Source organism: Myripristis murdjan, chromosome 8 (genome assembly GCF_902150065.1).
Source record: "Myripristis murdjan chromosome 8, fMyrMur1.1, whole genome shotgun sequence".
NCBI classification, from domain to species: domain Eukaryota; kingdom Metazoa; phylum Chordata; class Actinopteri; order Holocentriformes; family Holocentridae; genus Myripristis; species Myripristis murdjan.
Genome location: NC_043987.1, coordinates 13,756,708 through 13,784,464, shown reverse-complemented (window position 1 = coordinate 13,784,464; position 27,757 = coordinate 13,756,708). Strand labels below are relative to the sequence as shown.

The window sequence follows — 27,757 nt, the reverse complement described above, 5'->3', positions numbered from 1 at the left end:
TTTTATTCGGGTCAATACAGTATGTCTTTGGCTGCAATAATGGTCAGTGTGTGATTCATTGTTTTCCACTCTTTCTCCTTAATCGGTTCCTGTTCTGGTAACAACACATATCCTGTTGTATAGTTTTAGTTGTATGGAAGCCTGTCAAGGATGCAATTCCAGTGCAAATCTTTATTAATATCACACCAACATGTCCCCTGAAATGTATTTCTTTCAATTTTATCACTTCAAATGATTTGAGATGTTTCTGATCATAATCTAAAAACATGCAGATACATATTTCCTGAGAGAAAATTCCTTTTTATATTGTGAATATCCTATTTTCATTTGTATGAAATTAAAGTTTTGACACAAGTTTGTGTTCAGACTTTCAAAAATGAGCAGTGAAGAATTTGTAGTAGTAGAAACAGTCGCTACTTTGTGAAAATGCATTTTTGTTTGGGAATGTCATTAATGGATGCTATATTTCATTATCATTGTTATTCTCTCTACAGTCAGCTCCATGGATGAAAGCAATAATCCGGGAGCTGAATAATCCCAGTGTGTGTCTACTGGTGGTAAATAGAGGAAGTAGTTTTTGTATGTGTTTCCTATTACTGCCTCTCACTGTGTCTGTTCGGGCACAGTAATACACGGCTGTGTCCTCAGTCTTCAGACTGTTCATCTGGAGATACACCTTACTGCTGGAGTCGTCTCTGGAGATGGTGAATCGACCCTGGACTGACTGGGAGTAGTGGATAGGAGAACTAGCTGTGTGTATAAAGGCGATCCATTCCAGTCCTTTTCCAGGAGCCTGTCTGATCCAGCTCCAACGTGAGCTGGATCAGACAGGCGCAGGTGAGTTTTCAGGTGACTTTGTGGGATCCTCCAGGCTTTTTAACCACTGCTTCAGACTCTGTTATGGTCTGAGCCTCAACACCCATGGAAACAAACACAGCAACCACCAGCAGCATTACTTTTCTGGGTTTGGTAGTTTTGTGAAAATGCATCATCATGATTTGATCATTTAAATTTGTTCATCAAATATTGAGCCAATATCTAATTATGTTTATGATGGTCGCTCTTGACAGAAATATGGTGTGTTCAAATCATTTGTTGTAATTATTTGCTATGAGTTCCTTTTCTCTCTGTAAATATACATTTAAAGCTCAGTCATATTTCAGTGCTGCTCAGATGTAAGAGTGTTGGTGATCTGACAGAGCAGTGAGGATGAGGACTGGAGGATTTTGTACAGCTGCTCCACCAACTCCAGTCACTGTGGATCGCGAGCACTGTGGATCGCGAGCACAATAATAAACATCTCTCTGATAGATTTTTTTTTTTTCTTTTTGTGCCTAATGATGGCCTCCCTCACCTGCATAGACACCTCTTTGGATCGCATGTTGAGTGTTTGATAAACAGCTACCAAATGCAAATGCAAACACTTGGAATAAACACCAGACCTTTTATTTTCTTAATTTGTCATGAAATAATGAGGGAAAAGGCCACACCTGGCCAAGAAACAAGTGTGCAATTACTTTTGAGCCTCTGAAAGTGGGGTGACAATGTAGCCTACAGAAAAGGCTGTAGCCTACAGTTGTCCCTCGCTATAACGCGGTTCACCTTTCGCGGCCTCGCAGTTTCGCGGATTTTTTTTAGTGCAATTTTGCATGTTTTTTTTTTGTTTGTTTGTTTGTTTTTTTTGTGTGTGTGTTCTGCGTCCTGAGACCATTGTCAATCAATCTCCTCCGTGCCGTGTCTCCTGTACAGTACAGAATGCGTTCATTCTATAATACTGGACTTATTTTTCTACGAAGGTTTGAACTTTGAGAGAGAAAATTGCCCCCCCTAGCGTCTGAAATGTGTCACTACATTGAGTCAAAAATAGGTCCAATTTTTTTTTTTTTCTGTATACATATCTATAAACATTTAAGCAATGCAATAAAATAAGATTATTTTCAGAAATAAATCTGAATTACATTATGTTTGGTATTGTAATAAATAAAATAATAATAAAAAAAAATGTTTGCCCCCCCCAGCGCAAATTTCAAACTCCGCCTATGAACGTAACTCCCGCAATAAACGAGGGACCACTGTAATTCCTTAACGGTTGATGCCATATTTTTGTTCAAGCTGAAAGTCTGCGCTTTAATCACCTTTTTTTCCCCCCTCTCCTTCCCTAATGTCCTCCTTTCTCATCTAATGTAAGGGGCGCCGCGCATGGTGGCTGACCCGAAGTTCTCCTGATCCTGTAACCCTGTATTTGTCATGTCTTTTGGTGTCTCTTGGACGGGATGTAACTTAAATTGGAATTTCCCCTTGTGGGATTAATAAAGTGTACTTACTTACTTAGTTACTTACTTACGTCTTTATTACTCCATTTCAAACCCACTGTGGTGGTGTACAAGGGCAAATTCACTAGCAAGGACCACACCAACAACAAGATATGTTTGAACAATTTATTTCAAAGTGAATAGTAAACTTGATTGTTGATCTTTTCATTCGTCTTTTCATCCACTTTCATTCATTGCGTGTGGGGAAACATCACAGGAAATCCGTCGTAGCTCCCGGGCACAACGAACCCCCCTTTTAGGACTCTATGAGGATGGGAGAGGAGAAAGAGAGAAAACAGGGTGGGACAGGGTTGCCAGATCTGTGAGACAAAAGCAGCCAAACAGCATCTCAAAACCAGCCCAAAACCCGCCCAACCGGGTATAAAAACAGCCCAAAAATCAGCCCAATACCAGAACTCAAAATATGCCGATAAAAATCCATATATGTTGCTTTTAAAGTCCAACAGCATTGGTATAATTGCAAAATGCACTATAATATCTATAAAATAACATCATAAACATTAAAGGCAATTTCCCAGGCAAAGGCAATTGAAAATAAATTCAGCTCACCTGTTAAACTGCTGGCTGTCTCCAACATAAAAAAACGGGAAAAAACTCCATGAACTTGAACTATTTACAGCGCTGTCCAGTTTATTTTTAGACATGTTGAGATCCCTCACCCTGGTCCCTGTCATACAGAACTGTATTGAACAAGGCCACAGTTATGCCACAGGTCTGCCCAAGCCCAACCCGCGGACACAATTTGTTACCCGCGGCAACACTTAAAAAGTAGCCCAATTTGGCGGAAAAAACGTGGACTTGGCAACCCTGGGGTGGGAGAATACGAGAGTGACAGAGGAGGAAGGGGTTAGGAGAATTTAAGCAACGCCAGAAGAGGCGTGGTTGTGGTGTGGTCCTGCTCCTGAAACTACGCTGATAGCTTCAAATTATAAATACTGTGTCACTGTCCAAATACTTATGGACCTACCTGGACATTCCTAACAGGAAAAATGTCAGATTTTCTTCAAAGTGTTAATTTCCCCTTTTCATTTGTATATTCTCAGTATTACAGTCTGGTCTTTATGCTTCAAGGTTCAAAAGTCATTAAAGATAGATAGATAGATAGATACTTTATTCATCCCGAAGGAAATTCACAAGACTCATGAAGAAAGCTGGAGCTGAACTTCTTGTTATGAGAAAGAAGAGAAAAAGAAAATTCATTGACTGCCCTCTAATGTTTCAAAGAACTGTAGTTTAATTTCTACTTCAACTCATCATATTGTAGATAGATTTTAGTGATTGAACCAAGAGTTTCCTTTTTTATATTTTTCAGTGATGCTTTCAATTACCAAAATGCTGTATTGGTTTTAGTAGTTAGGTGATTTTTTTTTCATTCATCCTCTAATCATTCACATTTATTCACTAAATATTTTGTCAGTATCTCATGTTTATGATGCTCTGTCATGAAAAAATGTAATGTTTTCATATCATTTGTTGTAATTATTTGCTATGAGTTCCTTTTCTCTCTCTAAATATACATTTAAAACTCAGTCATATTTCAGTGCTGCTCAGATGTAAGAGTGTTGGTGATCTGACAGAGCAGTGAGGATGAGGACTGGAGGATTTTGTACAGCTGCTCCATCAACTCCAGTCACTGTGGATCTCGAGCACAATAATAAACAGCAGAGTCTTCAGTCTTCAGACTGTTCATCTGGAGATACAGCTGCTCTCTGCTGTCGTCTCTGGAGACAATGAATCGGCCTTGGACTGACTGGGAGTAGTAGGTGCTGCTGCCACCAGTGCTGATGTAGGCGATCCACTCCAGTCCTTTTCCAGGAGCCTGTCTGACCCAGGCCATCCAGTAGCTGCTGAATGTGAATCCAGAGGCTGTGCAGGTCAATCTGTGGGACTCTGCAGGCTTTTTAACCACTGGTACAGATTCTGTCAGAGTCTGACCATCAACACCTGCCAACACAAAACAGAAAACATCACATGCATGAAGTTAGTATTTGAATGAAGACCCTGTCAAATCCACGAGTGAAAATGTTCACCTGCCCAGCAGAGAGTTAAAAGCAGCAGTCCTGTCCTATAGCCCATCATGTTAAACTGTGTGGCCACTGTTCTCTGTCATCCTCTCTGCAGTCACATAAGTAGAGATGGGAGACATCAAAGTTTTGCATTGACTCCTCCTCACAGGGAGGGACGACAGCACTGCCGTGGATTACTCTCCCAGTTATTATTTAATGCAATGGAGAATGAATGTTCACTGTACAGAGTGACCAATGGAATAAAATGTTTCTGTTGCTGATGAAAGTGAATTGATGAGTAACAAGTTAGCCGACCTAAAGCTGACATCAAAACAACCATGCATAGTTCTGTTAATATAAAAGTGGGATAAACATTAAAATTAGGTGAAGGTCATTGAGGTCTTCATATTCTTACCAAAATCATGGGGTGATGGTGATGTTGTGAGGTTGTTCAGTACACTGGATACATGCATGACGATCTCACACAAAACCTTTCTACAACACAGTTCCTGTAAAACAGATTTTCAAGATTTTGTGTGAAACAGCATTAACATTATTTCTTGGAGTTAAATCATGTGAGTTAAGGAAAATTCCATACATTTTCAGATTTTAGGATGGGCAGCTAAGGAGAATTTTTTACTACTATTTGCTCCAAGCACCCGGTATGTCTATATGTTATGTAGAATTTTTTACAGTTGCTCATTTAACATTTTTCACTATGTTTTGCCAGCAAAAGAATAAATACTAAAATCTTAACAGGCCAACATTCATCCAAAGAGCCTCCTATTGTTCACTGCAGGAGATGAGATGGTGAACCAACCCTGGACTGACAGCTGAGTATTTGATGGAGCTACAGCGACTGATGGTGAAAACACACTCCAGTCTTTTACCAGGAGTCACCTGTTCTTATAAAAACACTGGACCCAGAGTATGTGCAGGTCAGCTTGTGAGATTCATCCTAGCACAACAGTTAGTGGGGTTTTCTCCTTGTAGTTTGTTCCTTCTTTGTCTCAAATCTAACAAGCCCAGAAGCTGCCACTGGACACAGAAGATGAAGTGGGAAAGTACATTAAATCAATCCTGTTGAAGTGGTAGTTACTTGCATCATGCAACATAAAGGCTTATAATTATATCAGTGTTCTGTACTAAATGTATTTCATTGCTATTTAGTAAATAAGCCTAAAGTCACCAGTGTTAAATGCATGATCTTGTGTTAACTAACAAAGATTTACAGTATTCATGATCAATATACAATTTTTGCTTTACATAGTTGCAAAACTGTGTCTGTTAATAAACATATGAATATAATCTTTGGCTGCATGTTTGTCTGATCTTCTTGCACCATGTGAGCCACTTGTTTGTAGCTGTGTGTCTCCAGGGGACAGAGTCTCTTGCTCACAGAAACACATGGCATGAAATCAATCTGTGGTCTGAGGCTGCCTCCTCTGGTGGCTTCATGTTACAGGTGTTCAGGGACTGAAGGGTTTTTGTACAGCTCTACCAATGGTTTGTGTCACTGTGGATCTTTGGCACAATAATACACAGCAGTGTCTTCAGGCTGCAGATTCTGTCCAGTTAGAGTCACTGTGTTGCTGGAAGAGTCTGAGGACATACTGAACTTGTTTTTCAGGGAATCTTTGTAGTTTGTGCTGCTACCAATAACCCATCCAATCCACTCCAGTGTTTTCCCTGCAGGTTGTCTGATCCAAGCTGTGTAATAGCTGCTGACAGAATAAGAGACCTGACAGGTGATGGTCAGAGTTTGACCTGGCTGGACAGTCAGAGACGCTGGCTGTGTCAACGTGACACATTTCACACCTGAGGAAAACACAAACATTTTTTAAAACAAATTATCCAGTTACATCGCACCAGAAGAGCTGCTGGTTTTGTAAATGTGATGTCAAATCCAAAGAGACTCACAGGATCCAGCAGCCAGCAGCAGCAGCAGAGCTACAGGCAACATGGTTTGTGTTGAAGCTCAACTGGTGGGAGCTGCTCTTCCTCTTTTGTTTCAACTTACAGCATCATATCAACTCTTTATAGCAGAGGAACCAGGAAGTACACTTTGCATACAATCAAACAAACGACTGAAGAGGATCTACCCAGCAGTGGATCTAAAGTGAAATAGTAGTTTTGTCCCAAGTGTGACAGTCCTCTAATGTGTGTGACTGCGCCACATCACTTTAATCCAGCTGCTGACTGCTGTGATCTCTGGACAGAGAGAAAACACTTTTTGTTGCCTGGAAATCAGCTCTGCCTGCTGTTGAGGTTTTAAATCAACCTGTGATGTCTTTTTCTGCAATAATCTGCTCAGTGTGTGATTCACTGTATTGCAGCCTTTTTCTCTGATCAGATTCCTGTTCTGATAACAATACATGTACTGTTGTATGGTTATAGTTTTACTGAGGCATGTGAAGGACAAAGTTCCATAAGGTTAAATTTTTATTCAGACTAAACCAACATGTTCTCTGAAACTCATTTGTCAGTATTTTATTATTGAGGGTGATTTCATATATTGAATGTGATCTTGTTTGAAAAGTATGCATATACCGCTATGTCCGTAAGTATATGGACAGTGACACAATATTTATAATTTTGCCCTTGTTCACCACCACAGTGGATTTGAAAATGAGTGATGAAGACATGACTGAACTGTAGACTTTGAGCTTTAATTTAAGGGCTGGAACAAAAATATGGCATTAACTGTTTAGTAATTGCAGCCAGTTTTCTGGTACAAGTTAATTTTCCTTTCATCTGTCCAAAGAACCTTGTTCCAGAACCGGGCAGGCTTTTTTTAGAAGTTTTTTTTTTTTTTTTTTCTGTAAAGTCAAATCTGACCTTCCTGTTCTTGAGTGACACCAGTGGTTTGCACCTTGCTGTTTACCCTCTGTATTTATTTTCTCACAAATGTCTCATGACTGTAGATTTGGACAATGATATGCCGACCTCCTCGAGAGTTCAGTGTATCATTGTAGTACTCCAGGATACACCAAACTGTTGATTTGGCCTCTCCTAAAGTTGTTTCTATCTCTCTGATGGATTTTTTTTTCTTTTTGCGCCTAATGATGGCCTCCCTCACCTGCATAGACACCTCTTTGGATCGCATATTGAGGGTTTGATCAACAGCTACCAAATGCAAATGCAAACACTTGGAATAAACACCAGACCTTTTATTTTCTTAATTTGTCATGAAATAATGAGGGGAAAGGCCAAACCTGGCCAAGAAACAAGTGTCAAATCACTCTGAACCTCTGAAAATGGGGTGACAATGTACGGAAAAGGCTGTAATTCCTTCACAGTTGATGCCATATTTTTGTTCAAGCTGAAAGTTTGCGCTTCAATCACCTCTTGATTACTCCATTTCAAACCCACTGTGGTGGTGCACAAGGGCAAAATTATAAATATTGTGTCACTGTTCAAATATTTATGGACCTACCTGTACATTCCTAACAGGAAAAATGTCTGATTTTCTTCGGTGTTAATTTCCCCTTTTCATTTGTATAGTCTCAGTATTAAAGTCTAGCCAGTCGTTAAACTCCAAGGTTCAAAAGTCATTAAAGACTCATGAAGAAAGCTGGGGCTGAACTTGTTGTTATGAAAAAGAAGAGAAAAAGAAAATCCATTGACTGCCCTCTAATGTTTCAAAGAACAGTATCGTAATTTCTATTTCAAAATAATGTCACTCATTTTCAACCCACCATATTGTAGATAGATGGTCGTGACTGAAGCAAGCGTTTCCTTTTTTATATTTGTCAGTGATGCCTTCAGTTACCAAAATGCTGTAATGGTTTTGGTAATTACGTGATTTGTTTTTTTCATCATCATATGATCATTTACATTTATTCACTAAATATTTGTGGAATATTTGAAAGAAATTTGATGTGCAGGCTTTTTAACCACTGGTTCAGATTGTGCCAGAGTCTGACCATCAACACCTGCCAACACAAAACAGAAAACCATCACATGCATGAAGTTAGTGTTTGAATGAAGACACTGTCAAATTCACATGAGTAGAAATGTTCACCTGCCCAGCAGAGAGTTAAAAGCAGCAGTCCTGTCCTATAGCCCATCATGTTAAACTGTGTGGCCACTGTTCTCTGTCATCCTCTCTGCACTCACATAAGTAGAGATGGGAGACATCAAAGTTTTGCATTGACTCCTCCTCACAGGGAGGGACGATAGCACTGTTGTGGATTGGTCTTTCAGTCATTTTGTAAAATTAGAAAATGAATGTTCATTGTGCAAAGGGACTCTACGGATTGAATTTAATCTGGATAAAACATGGATTTTTGTTGAACCCCAACATAAATACTGTTCAAGTTCTAGTTTCTTTTATTTATATCGACCATCATCACTAGCATCTGTCAGAAAATAAGAAAAGTTGTAATTAGTCAGCAGCTAATCATACAACACAATTATGTGTTATCATATCATGCAAATATATGATTCCATTACATACTGTGCTACAGTAAAAGGGTTTATTAAAATCAGTTTGGTTTTTTTTGTTTGTTTGTTTTTTTAGATCGACTTTGATTGGGAATGAAGACCAAATAAATATATTTCAATATTCAGTATCGTTTTGCATCATATTCAGGAAAGTGGCCTTGAATGTGTTGGTGGTCTGAGGCTGCCTCCTCTGGTGGCTTCTTGTTACAAGTGTTCAGGGTGTGTTCAATGTGTTGCTGGAAGAGTCTACAGAAATACTGAACTTGCTTCTCAGTGAATCTTTGTAGTTTTCACCGCCAGTATATTTCATTCCAATCCACTCCAGTCCTTTCCCTGCAGGCTGCCTGATCCAAGCTGTCCAAGAGCCAGAATAAGAGACCTGACAGGTGATGGTCAGAGTTTGACCTGGCCTGACAGTCAGAAGCGCTGGCTGTGTCAGCACTTCACATTTCACACCTGTGGAAAACACAAAAAATTTTTAAAACAAACTATCCAGTTACATGGCACCAGAAGAGCTGCTGGTTTTGTAAATGTGATGTCAAATCCAGAGAGACTCACTGGATCCAGCAGCCAGCAGCAGCAGCAGAGCTACAGACAACATGGTTTGTGTTGAAGCTCAGCTGGTGGGAGCTGCTCTTCCTCTTTAACTTACAGCCTCATATCAACTCTTTATAGCAGAGAAACCAGGAAGTACACTTTGCATACAATCAAACATACAAGTGAAGAGGATCTACTCAGCAGTGGATCTAAACTGAAGTAGTAGTTTTGTCACAAGTGTGACAGTCCTCTAATGTGTGTCACTGAGCCACATCACTTTAATCCTCCTGCTGACTGCTATGATCTCTCTGGAGATAGAGAAAACACTTTTTGTTGCCTGGAAATCAGCTCTGCCTGCTGTTGGGGTTTTAAATCAACCTGTGATGTCTTTTTCTGCAATAATCTGCTCAGTGTGTGATTCACTATATTGCAGCCTTTTTCTCTGATCAGATTCCTGTTCTGAGAACAATACATGTACTGTTGTATGGTTATAGTTTTACTGAGGCATGTGAAGGACAAAGTTCCATAAGGCTAAATTTTTATTCAGACTAAACCAACATGTTCTCTGAAACTCATTTGTCAGTATTTTATTATTGAGGGTGATTTCATATATTGAATGTGATCTTGTTTGAAAAGTATGCATATACGGGTAGGTCCATAAGTATATGGACAGTGACACAATATTTATAATTTTGCCCTTGTTCACCACCACAGTGGATTTGAAAATGAGTGATCAAGACATGATTGAATTACAGACTTTGGGCTTTAATTTAAGGGGCTAAACAAAAATATGGCTTTAGCTGTTTAGTAATTACAACCAGTTTTCTGGTCCAAGTTAATCTTCCTTTCATCTGTCCAAAGAACCTTGTTCCAGAACTGGGCAGGCTTTTTTAGAAGTTTTTTTCTGTAAAGTCAAATCTTGTTCCTTAAGTTCTTGAGTGACACCAGTGGTTTGCACCTTGCTGTTTACCCTCTGTATTTATTTTCTCACAAATGTCTCATGACTGTAGATTTGGACAATGATATGCCAACCTCCTCGAGAGGTAGGTGTATCATTGTCGTACTCCAGGATACACCAAACTGTTGATTTGGCCTCTCCTAAAGTTGTTTCTATTGTTGTCATTTAGCACTGAATGATTGAGATCTCACAAACATATCATCTAAGATATTGTTGAGCCCCAATATAAATACAGTTCAAGTTCAAATTTATTTATTTATATAGCCCATCATCACAAGCATTGAAGAATAACTGAGATCTAAGAAGAATATCAGCATGGATTAACTAATTATACAACACAATGATGAAACACAAGGAAGCAAAAAAAAAAAAAAAAAAAGAAAAAAACAGTAATTGCAAGTTACATATATATACAGTCATGGACGAAAGTATTGGCACCCCTAGAATTTTCCCTGAAAATTTTGCAATTACAAATGCTTTTTGGTATACAAATGTTTATTTCCTTTATGTGCATTAGAACAACACTTAAAAGCAGAAGAAAAAAGTCAAATTTGACATCATTTTACACAAAACTCCAAAAATGGACTGGACAAAATAATTGGCAGTCTTTTAAAACTGTTGGCAAATCATTTTATTTCAAGCATTGTGATGCTCGTTTAAACTCACCTGTGGCAAGTAACAGGTGCTAGAAATATAGAAACCACACCTGAAGCCCGTTAGAATGTATAAAAGTTGACTTAACCTTTGTGTAGACTTTTGTCTACACAATGCTACAGGAGTTGCATTATCATGTTATACCATTATATCACTCTACTACATACTGTGCCACGTTAAAAGGGTTTATTACAATTGAATAAATTAGCCAGTCATCATTTTTTGTAAATCGACTTTGATTGGGAATAATGACCAAAGAAATATATTTTGAAATTCAATATGGTTTTGCCTCTTCATCAGGGAAGTGGCCTTGAATGTGTTGGTGGTCTGAGGCTGCCTCCTCTGGTGGCTTCATGTTACAAGTGTTCAGGGACTGAAGGGTTTTTGTACAGCTCTACCAATGGTTTGTGTCACTGTGGCTCTCTGGCACAATAATACACAGCAGTGTCTTCAGGCTGCAAATTCTGTCCAGTTAGAGTCACTGTGTTGCTGGAAGAGTCTAAGGAAATACTGAACTTGTTTCTCAGTGAATCTTTGTAGTTTTCACCGCCAGTATATTTCATTCCAATCCACTCCAGTCCTTTCCCTGCAGGCTGTCTGATCCAAGATGTGTAAGTGCTAACAGAATACGAGACCTGACAAGTGATAGTCAGAGTTTGACCTGGCCCGACAGTAAGAGATGCTGGCTGTGTCAACGTGTAACATTTCACACCCGTGGAGGAGAAAATATTGAACATATCAGTTTATTTGACAGTGTAATAATAATAATGAACTGGTGCAGTGTGATTATAGAGTGTATGTTTGTCCCTCAAAGAGACTCACAGGATCCAGCAGCCAGCAGCAGCACAGCTACAGAGAGCATTTTTGGTTTTTGAAGGTGAACTGGTGGGAGCTTCTCTTCGTCTGCCTCAGCTCACAGTGTGATATCAACTGTTTATAGCAGACTACAAGGAAGTCAGCTTTGCATACAGCACAGCACTCACATGATATAGAAGGAAGATGGGTTGGTGTGTAAGGAACGTTTACAGTATGAATGGCCAATTTCTTTCTTTTCATATAAAATATCAGTGAAAATTTTTATTTTCACCAAACCTCTTAACAGCTAAGAAATTGTGGCTCAGTTTTTGAAATTTAAATTGGTAATTAAGCCAAGCTTTATTGACTTTCCTTGCTTTGGAAAGACATTAATTTTAGAAGAGTACACAATATGAAATTATGCAGGAGAGGTTGGGCAAGTGTTTCATTTGTATTTTTTTCTCAATCCCATGTATGAGCATTTATGTATTTACGCCATCTATGCACAGTAGAGTGTATATAAACGCAATCATCTTTTTCTTTTTCAAATTCAGTTTCTAATCAACTCTGTTCATTGAAAATGAAATAGTGTTGTAAAAACTGGCTTGCCTGAGTTAATTACCTTTTTGAAATAAATGGATTTTGAAAGTTTTCGACTCATCTTGCACACCGGCTCTCAGTCTCCGTCCCAGTCCAGTGTTAGCTACAGAGAACATGGTTGGTGTTGAAGGTGAACTGGTGGGAGCTTCTCTTCGTCTGCCTCAGCTGACAGTGTGATATCAGCTGTTTATAGCAGACTAGAAGGAAGTCAGCTTTGCATACAGCACAACACTCACATGATATAAAAGGAGGGTGGATTGTTTCATTACAAGCATTTAAAGCATGGATTGCCAATTGTTGTCTTTTCTTATAAAGCAGGAACGACAAACTGTTTATTTACTCAGTTTTTAACAATTTAAAAGAAAAATTGGCTTTATTTTTAAATGATAAATTGGTACCTAATTATTTGCATGCTTTGGAAAGCAATTAAGTTTAGAAAATATGAAATGAGGCAGGAGAGGCAAGAAAACTCATTCAGTTTTGTTCTACCAAGTATGTGTAAGTATGTATTTTAAACTCTGTATATGTATACAGGACTTTGTAGAAATGTTTTTTTTTGTTTGTTTGTTTGTTTGTTTGTTTTTGTTTTTGTTTTTTGTACAGTATCCTAACTGCTTTGTGGTGAAAATGAAAAAAAAAATACAACATTGACTCTGATATGATAATGACTTCAAGAGCACCATCAAGAAGTTAAAACAAGAATCTTTAACACCCTGAACTTTCTGCAAACAGGGAGAGTTTTAATTTCACTCCTGTGCTTTAATGTCATCTAATTTACTGAACGCTGAGAGGCTTCGGGCTTCTTTTCCCTTGTTCGACCTGCCCTACAATGTCCTCATGTCTGATCAATGACTGTGACTGTTGAAGTCCTTATCATGTAGATGGGCATCACATCTCCTTCTGATTCTTTTTTTAGTTTTTCATTACAGAAATAGTCTTACATTCATTTCTTAATTAATTTCTACATTAGTTTCTAAGTGTGTGTGTGTGTGTGTATGTGTGTGACTTGCATCGGGATTTCAGAAACAAGAGAGGGATTATTTAGGTTAATTTTAATAAATCTGAATTCATTTGACTGGCGAGTAACAGCACAGATGTTGTGAAAAGGACAGTCAATCAAAACAGACCCAGCTGTTGAGTAGGAGGGTAGCCACATTCAAAACCTGAAAACTCAGTAGGGAATAAGGAATTCAAAGTTTATGTGAGCCAGGAAATAATGGAACAAAAAGGTTGAAACATCAGATGCAGAACAAGGCAGGAGGCAACATGCTGCAGTAGACTGGCAGAGCAGAAAATATTTGTGTGACAACATGAGATTTTTTTGAAGCTGTAATGGTTGAGGAACAATTTACATAAAAATCCCATATCAATAATTAGAGCAAATGTTAAATAACATATGTTGTATTCTAAAAGATTTGAATGTAACTCTGGACAAATAAACAACTGCATCTAAATTCACCTAAAAAACAAATGTTACTCTGCCTAACTTGATATATGTATGGATGGATGGATGGATTTAATATTGGATTTAGTTGTTTAAATACATAAAAAAAAAAAACTTACTTTGGTGGTTTCAAATATCATGCAGAAGCCATTTACTGGTGAAATTACCAAAATATAGCTACACTAACATCATGGAATATTCTTTCTTGATTAATTTGCTCATGTCTATAAAACAATGTAACTTTGTGGTTTAGTTGGGAATCAAAAAACTTTATTCCTCATTTGATTCACAGTGAAAACACAAACATAGAAACACAACAGTTATACATTCAAAGCCTCGAATAAAGAAAAAAAAACACTCATTTCTTACCTGCTAAAGACTTTTCTGTTCTAATAAATCTTCTTGGAGTGAATCATAAATGAAGTTTATTCTTCAACATACACTAAAATTTACACCCAGTACAAAATGTGTTTGTGTGTGTGGTTGAGTGATGCAGTGTGCTGGGTTTTTGTGCAGGTCTGCTGGTGGTTTGTATCACTGTGGGACAGCGAACACAGTAACACACAGCTGTGTCCTCAGGCTGCAGATTCTGCCCTTTCATAGTCACCATTCCAGCAGAAGTGTCTCTGCTGTAGCTGAACTTGTTCTTCAGAGCATCATTTTGATAAAAGTTGCCTCCACCCCATTGATCAAAAATCCAGTCCATTGGTTTTCCTTTACAATGTCTGATCCAACCTGTTGCATAGCTGTCATCAGTCACGGCATAGCCAGAGGGCTGACAGGTGATGGACAAAGACTATCCAGGCTGCACAACCACTGAGTCTGGCTGGATCAGATCAATACTGTACACACCTGTGGAGACAAACATCAAGATGATCCACATCATTCATGTCACTCTGCAGCCTTTATGATGTGTTTATTAGTATGAATCCACTGAAAGCTACTCACAGGATCCAGCTGCCAGCAGCAGTATCACAGCTACAGAGAACATGGTTTATGTTGAAGCTGATCTGATGCCAACTCTTCTGTCTTCTTACTGACACACACACACACACACACACACACACACACACACACACACACACACACACACACTTCTCCTCCTTATGTGCTCAGACTTACACACTCATTTGCATATTGAGGAGAAAAAGTGTGATCATTTAATTATTAACAGCATAGAAATAAATAACCTCACAATGACATACAATTTCAATGTATGTGCAAGTTCTTGTCAAATTCTCACAATAGGAATAGATTTAATTTAGACAAAAATGAAATTTCAGAGTGAATTCTGTTTTTTTTTTTCTGGTGCTTTGTAGTCTAGTGATTCACTAACTTTGAATTGATGCATGAGATGGAAAAAAAAAATCATTTTTGTGCAGTTCTACAGTGAAGTCAAACCACTGAGCTCACTAATTTAATACACAGTCTGCAGCCTTCAATGAAAATTTCCTCACAATGACAAACTAAAACATGTGCACTTTTGTGACATTATTTTCACAACATATAAAAATATATTTTAGTCACAGTCTTAACAGAGCTATTAAGGGAGTAATGGAAACTCACAGACTCACAGACAGTATATACCAAGTAAGCTTGCTGGCACTACTGTTTTCCAATGCATGTTCTCATACTGATTAACACAGATTTTCAGTATTCATGATCAATATATAATTGTTGCACTGCATCATTTCCAAACTGTGTCTGTTAATAAACACATGAATATGATCTTTGGCTGCATGTTTGTCTGATCTTCTTTCTCCATGTGAGCCACTTGTTTGTAGCTCTGTGTCTCCAGGGGACAGAGTCTCTTGCTCACAGAAACACACAGCTGCATCTTCATTCTACACACTCTGTCCTCTAAGTGTGTGTGTTGGACTGGATGTGTCTGTGGTGACACTAAACATTGTTGTCACCTCTTTTTTAAAAGGGGAGGTGGGCGGAGGGTGTGTTCCAACTACAGGGGGATCACACTTCTCAGCCTACCCGGGAAGGTCTATGCCAGGGTACTGGAGAGGAGGATTCAGCCGATAGTCGAACCTCAGATTCAGGAGGAACAATGCGGTTTTCGTCCCAGCCGTGGAACACTGGACCAGCTCTATACCCTCCGGAGGGTGCTCGAGGGTTCATGGGAGTTTGCCCAACCAGTCCACATGTGTTTGGTGGATCTGGAGAAGGCATTCAGCCGTGTCCCCCGTGGTACCCTTTGGGGAGTGCTCCGGGAGCATGGGGTCCAAGGCCCTTTGCTAAGGGCTGTTCGGTCCCTGTACGACCGGTGCAGGAGCCTGGTTCGCATTGCCGGCAAAAAATCAGACCTGTTCCCAGTGCATGTTGGACTCCGGCAGGGCTGCCTTTTATCACCGGTTCTGTTCATAATCTTTATGGACAGAATTTCTAGGTGCAGCTGGGGGCCAGAGGGAGTCCTGTTTGGGAGTCACAGGATTTCATCGCTGCTTTTTGCGGATGATGTTGTCCTGTTGGCTCCTTCGAAGCGGGACCTTCAGCAGGCACTGGGGCAGTTTGCAGCCGAGTGTGAAGCGGTTGGGATGAGATTCAGAACCTCCAAGTCCGAGGCCATGGTTCTTGACCGGAAAAAGGGTGGCATGCCCTCTGCGGGTTGGTGGAGAAGTCCTGCCTCAAGTGGACAAGTATCTCGGGGTCTTGTTCACAAGTGAGGGAAGGATGGAGTGTAAGATTGACAGGCGGATTGGTGCAGCCTCCGCAGTGATGCAGTCGGTGTACCGATCCGTCGTGAAGAAGAAGGAGCTGAGCCGAAAGGCAAAGCTCTCGATTTACCAGTCAATCTACGTTCCTTTTTTTTTTTTTTTTTTTAATTATTATTGAAATAGCTGACCGTAAGATCAGTAGATCAGCGGCCCGATTGACACTGGGCTGGCCCAATCACATTGCTAAACAACCCCTTTTGCGTAGTTTGGTCCTGCCTGCATAATGATTTCGGCAAATAAAGTCATTGCAAGAGTTTGTTTAATCAGCACCGGGCCGGCCCCTTGAGACACGCTGCTCTGCGGCCCATTGGTTATTTCTCTTCACTGACACGGGGCTGGCCCAATCAGATCACAGCCTGTGGCTCGGTGAGCCGGTGTGCAGTGCAATGCGGGCCGAACGTTATCTCATAGGATCTACTGAGATGGAGAGAAAACGCAAAAGTGGCGCAGAGAAAGTGCGAGAAAAAAAGCGGCTGTCAATTTTCAAATCGATCGGACTTTTTCGCTTTTTCGTAATTTATCAACATGAATGAAGAACAAGCCCAAACAATGCCGGAGGAACACATTCCCGATGGTAGAGCGGACAGTGCCCCCGTTTGCCATGCAGGAGACCGGGGGTTCAGTTCCCCACTCAGACAGAAGTCAGTTTTCACTTTATTACCTATTTGTTGTTAACCATGACAGTGAAGTGATTCTTATCATTCTGCCTGTCACTGGCTAGATGACACACACACTGGTATTTAGGGTTTCTGTAATTTTCATTTCTGTACTCTTTTTGTGAATTTGTTTTGTAACCCAGGTGCTAAATTATTATTATTATTATTATTATTATTATTATTATTATTATTATTATTTTGCCTTGTTTTGTTTTGGGGTTTTTTGTTGTTGTTGTTGTTGTTGTTGTTTTTGCCTTTTTTAATGCCTTGTTCTAACTTTATGGGGAGATATACATACCAATCGAATCAGATTCAGATTTAAACAAAGATTTGTGTGGTATACTTTGTTTGTCGCCATGATCTTCCTATCTGTAGTTTGGGCTCATTCTCCATTCATGTTGATAGGCACCTGCACTTACTGATCTGAAATAGGTGCCCAAAAGGTGTTGGCCAGTTGTGACCTGTTCAATAGAATAAAAAAGTTCAATTCCTATTCATCTATTGAATTTTATTGTTCCACTATAGTACTATAGGCCAGTATGATTGGGGCAGCCAAGTAATTTGACATATTTGAACAATTTTTTAAAAAGTAACGTAATAGTTACTTTTCCTGGTAATTAATTACTTTTTAGTAGAAGTAACTAGTAACTATAATTAATTACTTTTTCAAAGTAACGTGCCCAACACTGCTGATGGCAGCTAACTAACTGCATGGCATTATGGTTTTAAAGAGTTGCACAGTTGGTATACACATTTAAGAGAGCAAAAAGACCGGAAAGGTGTGTGTTATCGAATGTGGTGGGCCGGTCTGGTCCAAAATGCCCGGGCCGATTTTTTGTCCCAGTCCGCCCCTGGAGGTGGTAATGGTTTAGCAGGACGCAGCAGCTGGTAAATCAAGTGTTATGTGGTGAGGGATGAATAAAGCAAGAATGATTGAAAAGAGAGCATCATAGCTTATAATTGCATTTAGGCTAAATAAATTTTTGTGTAGGCCTGTGCTTTTGTGGATGTGGACATTAAGACAAGACACACTGTTGTTTTTATGGTATAAACTTTACCTCAAATGATGTCTCTGTAGCTGCTGAGCGCAGTGCGGTCAGTGCAGGTTCATTTCCTCAGTCACACTACTTGCTACACCAAACATGTCTAGTAAAAACTTTATCAGTAGTCATATTTCTGATAAAATTTTCTGTTATAGATGTGGCTTGGTTTGGGGTGTATTTCCAGCAGCACAGATGTTATTAAATGATCATAGAAATGTTGAAGGAATATTATAGGATTGTTACAGGAAACAGAGAGTCTCTATGATTCTCCTGCTCCTCCACAACAACATGATGCTTCTTGTCAATGTGATCGTAAAGGTGACACTATTCAATTTATTATATACGTTACAACATAGTATAGAACTGGGTATTTACAATATATAGCCTAGTAGGGATTACTGATGCACTCGAATCTGCATTCATATTCAGAAAGTAACAACAATGACTTTCTGCGGAAGAAGTTACCATTTCAAACATTTTTCCAGTTCAGCTGAAGAGAAAAATATACCGAACCCAGTATATGTGCAGGTCGGCATAAAGTGTTCAAAATGATCAAACTCACTTTTGATTCCCCATCATATAAAGAGATATTTGTCGTTGATATTTACAGCTTGTGTCTCTATTATTCAGGGTTTTTTTATTCAAGGAGTAATGCTTTCAGCAAACAAAGTATAACATTTAAAAAAATCTTAATAATTATCATATTGAAGTTTAAACAAAAACGTAAGATGAAGGTGACTGTCATGAGGTGTGGTCACACAATAAACTGGATAACTCACTCAGCTCATTTCCCCTTTACTTCTTAACAGTAAAATCACCAAAAGAAGGTAAGATAACCAAAGCCAGGTGGTGATGGATATTACATAAATGATTATTGAAAAGAGACACTTTTCCATGCAATACACACAATTCAATGTTTTCTGATCAGTGTGTTTCTGGGTTTTAGAAATCTGCCCCTTTTATTCTGTTACATTTGATATCAGTGGTACTGACAGTCTGGCTAGAAGAGAGGAGGACACATGTAGACCATTCTCAATAGGTTTAAACAGGGAGGATGCAACACACGGGTATTTTGACTAGCAGCCACTGCAGAGAGATTGACAGACTGATAAAGCTGTATCAGTTTAAATCATTCATTCATTCAATCATGAGTTCATTCATGAGTTCATCATTTTCTGCCATGACAAACATGTTTTTACTACTGAGTGAGGAGTCCTGTTATCACCACTGTGTTAAACAGAGTTTTTGTTGTAACTTTCATGCATTCATAGTATTCATGATCTGTGTAAAAATAGGATAATATAGAAATGTCAGTAATGGACGCTCAATGATATCAGTACTGTAGATAAAAACAGTGCTATGGGAACTGAAAAATCCCAGTGTCAGTTGGAAAAACAAAGTCTACTGGTGGTAAATAGAGGAAGTAGTTTTTGTATGCCCTTCCTATGACGGTCTCTCACTGTGTCTCTTCGGGCACAGTAATACACGGCTGTGTCCTCAGTCTTCAAACTGTTCATCTGGAGATACACCTTACTGCTGGAGTCGTCTCTGGAGATGGTGAATCGACCCTGGACTGACTGGGAGTAGTAGATAGGAGTACTGGCTGTGTGTATAAAAGCTATCCACTCCAGTCCTTTTCCAGGAGCCTGTCTGATCCAGGCCATGGGATAGCTGCTGAATGTGAATCCAGAGGCTGTGCAGGTCAATCTGTGGGACTCTGCAGGCTTTTTAACCACTGGTTCAGATTCTGTCAGAGTCTGACCATCAACACCTGCCAACACAAAACAGAAAACCATCACATGCATGAAGTTAATATTTGAATGAAGACCCTGTCAAATCCAGATGAGTGAAAATGTTCACCTGCCCAGCAGAGGGTTAAAAGCAGCAGTCCTGTCCTATAGCCCATCATGTTAAACTGTGTGGCCACTGTTCTCTGTCATCCTCTCAGGCAGATAAGTAGAGATGGCAGACATCAAATGTTTGCATTGACTCCTCCTCACAGGGAGGGACAATAGCACTGCAGTGGATTAGTCTTCACTGTAGAAATGGACAAACTGAATAAAATTTGATTGATGTGAAATTTGATGTGATCTGAGGTCAGCAATTTTATCTCACAGTGACTCTTGTGTGTGGCTGTGGATGAATAAGTGAGGGACAAATTAATTTTGGTTTGAAGTTGAAACTAACCATGTTGTAGCTCTGTTGCATAACCAATGAAGAAAATTTTGTTTCACTGAAGCAAATTTAAAACCTTTTTTTTTTTCCAATTTATTGCTTACTGTTCAGTCATTGACTTTTCTGTGTATCTGCCTTTCTGAGGTTCTTTCATTAAAAAAATCTTCGTGTTTATTGTGTTCAGCTCTTCTAATGTAATTCTTTGCTTCTAACTTCTTGAAATTTTAACATCCAAGGACTTTTAAAGCACATGATAGTTCAGCACTATTCAGCACTGTTATTTTTTTTTGTCTATGACTCTGTGTGTGTGTGTGTGTGTGTGTGTGAGAGAGTGTCTGTTCTTGAAGAGAATAACTGAAATAGTTTAATTGTATTTGAATAAACAACACAGAAATACATTTTCTCACAATGACATACAATTACAATATGTGTCATTTCGTATCAAATTCCATAGTTGAATAGTTGTTACTTGGACAAAACTCAAACTTCAGAATTACTTTTGTTTAGTGGTGCTTTATAGACGAGGGTCTGACTAAAAGTGAGCTGACCGAAAATTCATGATTTTTGGTTCAGTTGTTAGGTGAAGTCAAACCACCACTGTGTTCAATACATGATCTTGCATTAACTAAAACAGATGCACAGTATCAATCACCAATATGTAATTGTTGCATTACATCGTTGTTAAACTGTGTTAATAAACACATGAATATGATCTTTGGCTGTCTGATCTTCTTTCTCCATGTGTGCCACTTGTTTGTAGCTGTGTCTCCAGGGGACAGAGTCTCTTGCTCACAGAAACACAAAGCTGCATCTTCAGTACACACACTCTGTCCTGTAAGTGTCTGTGTTGGACTGGATGTATCTGTGGTGACATTAAACAGACCCACTGTGAAAAGGACTTCTCCTGAATGGTACATGAATTCAATTCTGAAGCCAACAGGGAACTACATGGCATTGAATTCATCTGTGGTCTGAGGCTGCCTCCTCTGGTGGCTTCATGTTACAAGTGTTCAGGGACTGAGGGGTTTTTGTACAGCTCTACCAATGGTTTGTGTCACTGTGGTGCTTTGGCACAATAATACACAGCAGTGTCTTCAGGCTGCAGATTCTGTCCAGTTAGAGTCACTGTGTTGCTGGAAGAATCTGAGGAAATGCTAAACTTGTTTTTCAGGGAATCTTTGTAAGTTGTGCTTCCACCATAAATCTGTCCAATCCACTCCAGTCCTTTCCCTGCAGGCTGTCTGATCCAAGCTGTGTAAGAGCTGCTAACAGAATAAGAGACCTGACAGGTGATGGTCAGAGTTTGACCTGGCTGGACAGTCAGAGATGCTGGCTGTGTCAACGTGACACATTTCACACCTGTGGAAAACACAAACATTTTTTAAAACAACTTATCCAGTTACATGGCACCAGAAGAGCTGCTGGTTTTGTAAATGTGATGTCAAATCCAGAGAGACTCACAGGATCCAGCAGCCAGCAGCAGCAGCAGAGCTACAGACAACATGGTTTGTGCTGAAGCTGAACTGGTGGGAGCTGCTCTTCCTCTTTTGTTTCAACTTACAGCATCATATCAACTCTTTATAGCAGAGGAACCAGGAAGTACACTTTGCATACAATCAAACATATGACTGAAGAGGATCTACTCAGCAGTGGATCTAAACTGAAGTAGTAGTGTTGTCCCAAGTGTGACAGTCCTCTAATGTGTGTGACTGCGCCACATCACTTTAATCCACCTGCTGACTGCTGTGATCTCTGGAGAGAGAGAAAACATTTTTTGTTGCCTGGAAATCAGTTTCCTGTTCTGATAACAATACATGTACTGTTGTATGGTTGTAGTTTTATTGAGGTATGTGAAGGACAAAGTTCCATACGGCTAAATATTTATTCAGACGAAACATGTTCTCTGAAACTCATTTGTCAGTATTTTGTTACTGAATGTGATTTCATATATTGAATGTGATCTTGTATGCATTTTCAGGTAGGTCCATAAGTATTTGGACAGTGACACAATATTTATAATTTTGCTCTTGTAGCCACCACAGTGGATTTGAAAATGAATGATGAAGACGGGATTGAACTGCAGACTTTGAGCTTTAATTTAAGGGGCTGAACAAAAATATGGCATTAACTGTTTAGTAATTACAACCAGCTTAATCTTCCTTTCATCTGTCCAAAGAAACTATTAAACTATTAAACTCAATTACTTTTGAGCCTCTGAAAATGGGTTGACAGTGTATAGAAAACGCTGTAATTCCTTAACGGTTGATGCCATATTTTTGTTCAAGCTGAAAGTCTGCACTTCAATCACGTCTTGATTACTCCATTTCAAAGCCACTGTGGTGTCACTGTCCAAATACTTATGGACCTACCTGTACATTCCCAACAAAAAAATGTCAGATTTCCTTCAAAGTGTTAACTTCCCCTTTTCATTTGTATAGTCTGAGTATTAAAGTCTTTATGCTCCAAGGTTCAAAATTCAGACTCATGAAGAAAGCTGGAGCTGAACTTCTTGTTATGAAAAAGAAGAGAAAGAAAATTCACTGACTGCCCTCTAATGTTTCAAAGAACGGTATCGTAACGGTATCGTAATTTCTAACATCACTCACTTTCAACCCACCATATTGTAGATAGATGGTAGTGACTGAACCAAGAGTTTCCTTTTTTATATTTTTCAGTGATGCCTTCAGTTACCAAAATGCTGTTTTGTTTTTGGTAGTTATGTGTTTTTTTTTTTGTTTTTTTTTTGTTTTTTTTTGTTTTTTCATTCATCATTTGATCATTCACATTTATTCACTAAATATTTTGTCAGTATCTCATGTTTAGGATGCTCTGTCATGAAAAAAATTTAATGTGTTTAAATCATTTGTTGTAATTATTTGCTATGAGTTCCATTTCTCTCTCTAAATATAAATTTAAAGCTCGGTCATATTTCAGTGCTGCTCAGATGTAAGAGTGTTGGTGATCTGACAGAGCAACCTGATCTCACAGAAATCCGTGAAATGAGCACGACCTCTTAACAACGCATTGCGTGCTCCTGGCACATAACCTGTTATAATTATGTGTGGCCACCACAGAAACAGCGTCCACTGAAAGTCAATTAGGATCCGTGTCGTATGGCCACCACGCAAACGCTGTCCACTGAAAGTCAATTTCACGTGGGTGGTAGTTCATAGATCCCGGAAGTGCAAATTTAATCAAAATAAAATAATAAAATAAAAAATAAAAAATCGCCAGTTTTCTAGACTAGGCCTACCATATTGGCCCGCATAAAAGACGACCCTGATTTTAAGATGACCCCTCTTTTTCAAGACCATTTTTTGGAAAATAGGCTACTTTTTATATGGACAAAATCTTGTTTGAATAAAAAAGCCACCGGCCTGCATCAGGCGGGTCGGCCGCGGCACCGGCTGGTACCGCGCCCACCCGGTCAGGTCTGCGGGATCTGACAGGTGAGCGGTCAGTGCCGCGGTCGGCCCGCCTGGTGCCATGGCCGGTAGGAGTAGTATCTAACATGGAAGGACGCAAGCCAGTAATTTCGCCTAGGGCGGCACATAGGCAGAACCGCCACTGTATAGTTTATAATGTCATCATTTTCATATTTTTCTAGTCCACAAAAATCACATTTTAAGCCATTTTGAAATCAATGAACGAAATTTTATTTTAATCTGAAAAACACCGGCGTTACCAAGGCAACGCGCTTCATGCTACCTGGTGACTCCCGGCTTCTCGGCTTCAAAGACGTCACGCCGTGGGTGGTGGTTCATAGATCCCGGAAGTGCAAATTTAATCGGTATTCTGAAAAAAGGTCTGATTATTAGCCATAACGTTGTAACCACCCAAGGCAGACTTACCACGAGCTATGAGGATGTGTAACGATGGCATGTGTCCACAAGTCCCGTATAATATCAACTTTATTTTAAGAAAACACGTTTTATTTGCGATATCATATCACGGAGAAGCACTACATTACCCATAATCCTAGTGTTTATCAGCGACGTGTCTGAATTGACAGCTTTCATCAATAAAGTCAATAAAATCTAATAAAGTGCATGAAAGTTGATAATGTGCTGATATGTTACGCCATTGAACACAACCCTTTCAGTCAGCGAAACAGAGCGGGTTGAAAAACCGTCGAAACACGTCAAAAATAGCACTAAAGATTTATATAGTCTATATATATATTTTTTTTTTCATAACACATCTTTACTCGTGGTATAAACATAGGCTACATGTTAAGGTTATGCTTTTGCTGTTGAAAAACTACCGTATGTATGGTTTTTAAACCTAAATTCACAATGTTTATCCTAACCCGGAAGAGGGGTACCAGAACTACAATTCGTGCAGACTTGCAACACACAGAGCTGTCCTGCGCCATAGCTTTTGTAGTTCTAACATGTTATGTCTATTATATGAAGTGGTGATCACTAATTTTGCAATCTTAATCAAAGTTTTTGGGTGTGGGAAGAACGCCTGAATGGTCAGATTTTAATTTTTTTTTCTTAAGATAGTGAAATCATGTTTTTTCCATGTTTTGACACTAGTCGGTGGCGCCCCCTATTGGTTTGCCATCGGACATGATAGTAGAGGTCAAGAGCTTTCCAAAAATGTTGACCCCATGTCTCTACCATATTTTGTTGCTGCACTGTAAGCCTTTAAAAGTGTCTCAGGTGCAAGGTTCTAAGGGCACTTGTGGGGAGCAGGAACTGCGCACTGGTTTCACACTGAGATATGTTACTCCATAGGTCAAGACCTTTCAAACGATGTCTTCATTGTTGTTCTGTGACAAAGTTTGATTTTCATCGTGCTCCAAGCCAAGGCTGTCTCAGGTGTACATCTGCAGACCTCTTTTAGGGCCAAGCTTGATAAAATCAGTCAAACTTCTTTAAGGGGGTATGTAATGGCCAAATTTATTTAGAATATTGATGTTAGTCATATACACAGTCATACTTTTCAATTTGGACCATTTCAAAGCTTGTTTCATATTTCAGATTTTCCCATTAACTTAATATGGCCATCTGAGACACTTTTAAAGGCTTACAGTGCAGCAACAAAAAATGGCACAGACATGGGGTCAACATTTTTGGAAAGCTCTTGACCTCTACTATCATGTCCGATGGCAAACCAATAGGGGGCGCCACCGACTAGTGTCAAAACATGGAAAAAACATGATTTCACTATCTTAAGAAAAAAAAATTAAAATCTGACCATTCAGGCGTTCTTCCCACACCCAAAAACTTTGATTAAGATTGCAAAATTAGTGATCACCACTTCATATAATAGACATAACATGTTAGAACTACAAAAGCTATGGCGCAGGACAGCTCTGTGTGTTGCAAGTCTGCACGAATTGTAGTTCTGGTACCCCTCTTCCGGGTTAGGATAAACATTGTGAATTTAGGTTTAAAAACCATACATACGGTAGTTTTTCAACAGCAAAAGCATAACCTTAACATGTAGCCTATGTTTATACCACGAGTAAAGATGTGTTATGAAAAAAAAAAAATATATATATAGACTATATAAATCTTTAGTGCTATTTTTGACGTGTTCCGACGGTTTTTCCACCCGCTCTGTTTCGCTGACTGAAAGGGTTGTGTTCAATGGCGTAACATATCAGCACATTATCAACTTTCATGCACTTTATTAGATTTTATTGACTTTATTGATGAAAGCTGTCAATTCAGACACGTCGCTGATAAACACTAGGATTATGGGTAATGTAGTGCTTCTCCGTGATATGATATCGCAAATAAAACGTGTTTTCTTAAAATAAAGTTGATATTATACGGGACTTGTGGACACATGCCATCGTTACACATCCTCATAGCTCGTGGTAAGTCTGCCTTGGGTGGTTACAACGTTATGGCTAATAATCAGACCTTTTTTCAGAATACCGATTAAATTTGCACTTCCGGGATCTATGAACCACCACCCACGGCGTGACGTCTTTGAAGCCGAGAAGCCGGGAGTCACCAGGTAGCATGAAGCGCGTTGCCTTGGTAACGCCGGTGTTTTTCAGATTAAAATAAAATTTCGTTCATTGATTTCAAAATGGCTTAAAATGTGATTTTTGTGGACTAGAAAAATATGAAAATGATGACAGTATAAACTATACAGTGGCGGTTCTGCCTATGTGCCGCCCTAGGCGAAATTACTGGCTTGCGCCCTTCCATGTTAGATACTACTCCTACCGGCCATGGCACCAGGCGGGCCGACCGCGGCACTGACCGCTCACCTGTCAGATCCCGCAGACCTGACCGGGTGGGCGCGGTACCAGCCGGTGCGGCGGCCGACCCGCCTGATGCAGGCCGGTGGCTTTTTTATTCAAACAAGATTTTGTCCATATAAAAAGTAGCCTATTTTCCAAAAAATGGTCTTGAAAAAGAGGGGTCATCTTAAAATCAGGGTCGTCTTTTATGCGGGCCAATATGGTAGGCCTAGTCTAGAAAACTGGCGATTTTTTATTTTTTATTTTATTATTTTATTTTGATTAAATTTGCACTTCCGGGATCTATGAACTACCACCCACGTGAAATTGACTTTCAGTGGACAGCGTTTGCGTGGTGGCCATACGACACGGATCCTAATTGACTTTCAGTGGACGCTGTTTCTGTGGTGGCCACACATAATTATAACAGGTTATGTGCCAGGAGCACGCAATGCGTTGTTAAGAGGTCGTGCTCATTTCACGGATTTCTGTGAGATCAGGTTGGACAGAGCAGTAAGACTGAGGACTGGAGGATTTTGTACAGCTGCTCCACCAACTCCAGTCACTGTGGATCTCGAGCACAATAATAAACAGCAGAGTCTTCAGTCTTCAGACTGTTCATCTGGAGATACAGCTGCTCTCTGCTGTCGTCTCTGGAGATGGTGAACCGGCCTTGGACTGACTGGGAGTAGTAGGTGCTGCTGCCACCACCACTGCTGATAGCAGCAATCCACTCCAGTCCTTTCAGATTCTGTCAGAGTCTGACCATCAACACCTGGCAAGACAAAACAGAAAACCATCACATGCAGGAAGTTAGTATTTGAATGAAGACACTGTCAAATCCAGATGAGTAAAAATGTTCACCTGCCCAGCAGATAGTTAAAAGCAGCAGTCCTGTCCTATAGCCCATCATGTTAAACTGTGTGGCCACTGTTCTCTGTCATCCTCTCTGCACTCACATAAGTAGAGATGGGAGACATCAAGGTTTTGCATTGACTCCTCCTCACAGGGAGGGACGATAGCACTGCAGTGGATTAGTCATCACTGTAGAAATGGATGAATTGAATAAAATTTGATTGATGTGAAATTTGATGTGATCTGAGGTCATTTTATCTCACAGTGACTCTTGTGTGTGACTGTGGATGAATCAGTGAGGGGCAAATTAATTTTGGTTTG

General features: G+C 39.6%; 2 gene segments (V, D, J or C); both read right to left on the bottom strand.

The window, feature by feature from the left end:
• Positions 1-2,489: 2,489 nt before the first annotated feature.
• On the bottom strand, positions 2,490-27,499 carry LOC115363101 (Ig heavy chain V region 6.96-like). The segment is given in 3 exon segments: positions 2,490-2,576; positions 3,982-4,277; positions 27,446-27,499. Coding segments are annotated over 3 exon segments (432 nt in total).
• On the bottom strand, positions 21,428-21,910 carry LOC115363780 (Ig heavy chain V region 5A-like). The segment is given in 2 exon segments: positions 21,428-21,732; positions 21,835-21,910. Coding segments are annotated over 2 exon segments (348 nt in total).
• Positions 27,500-27,757: the final 258 nt, after the last annotated feature.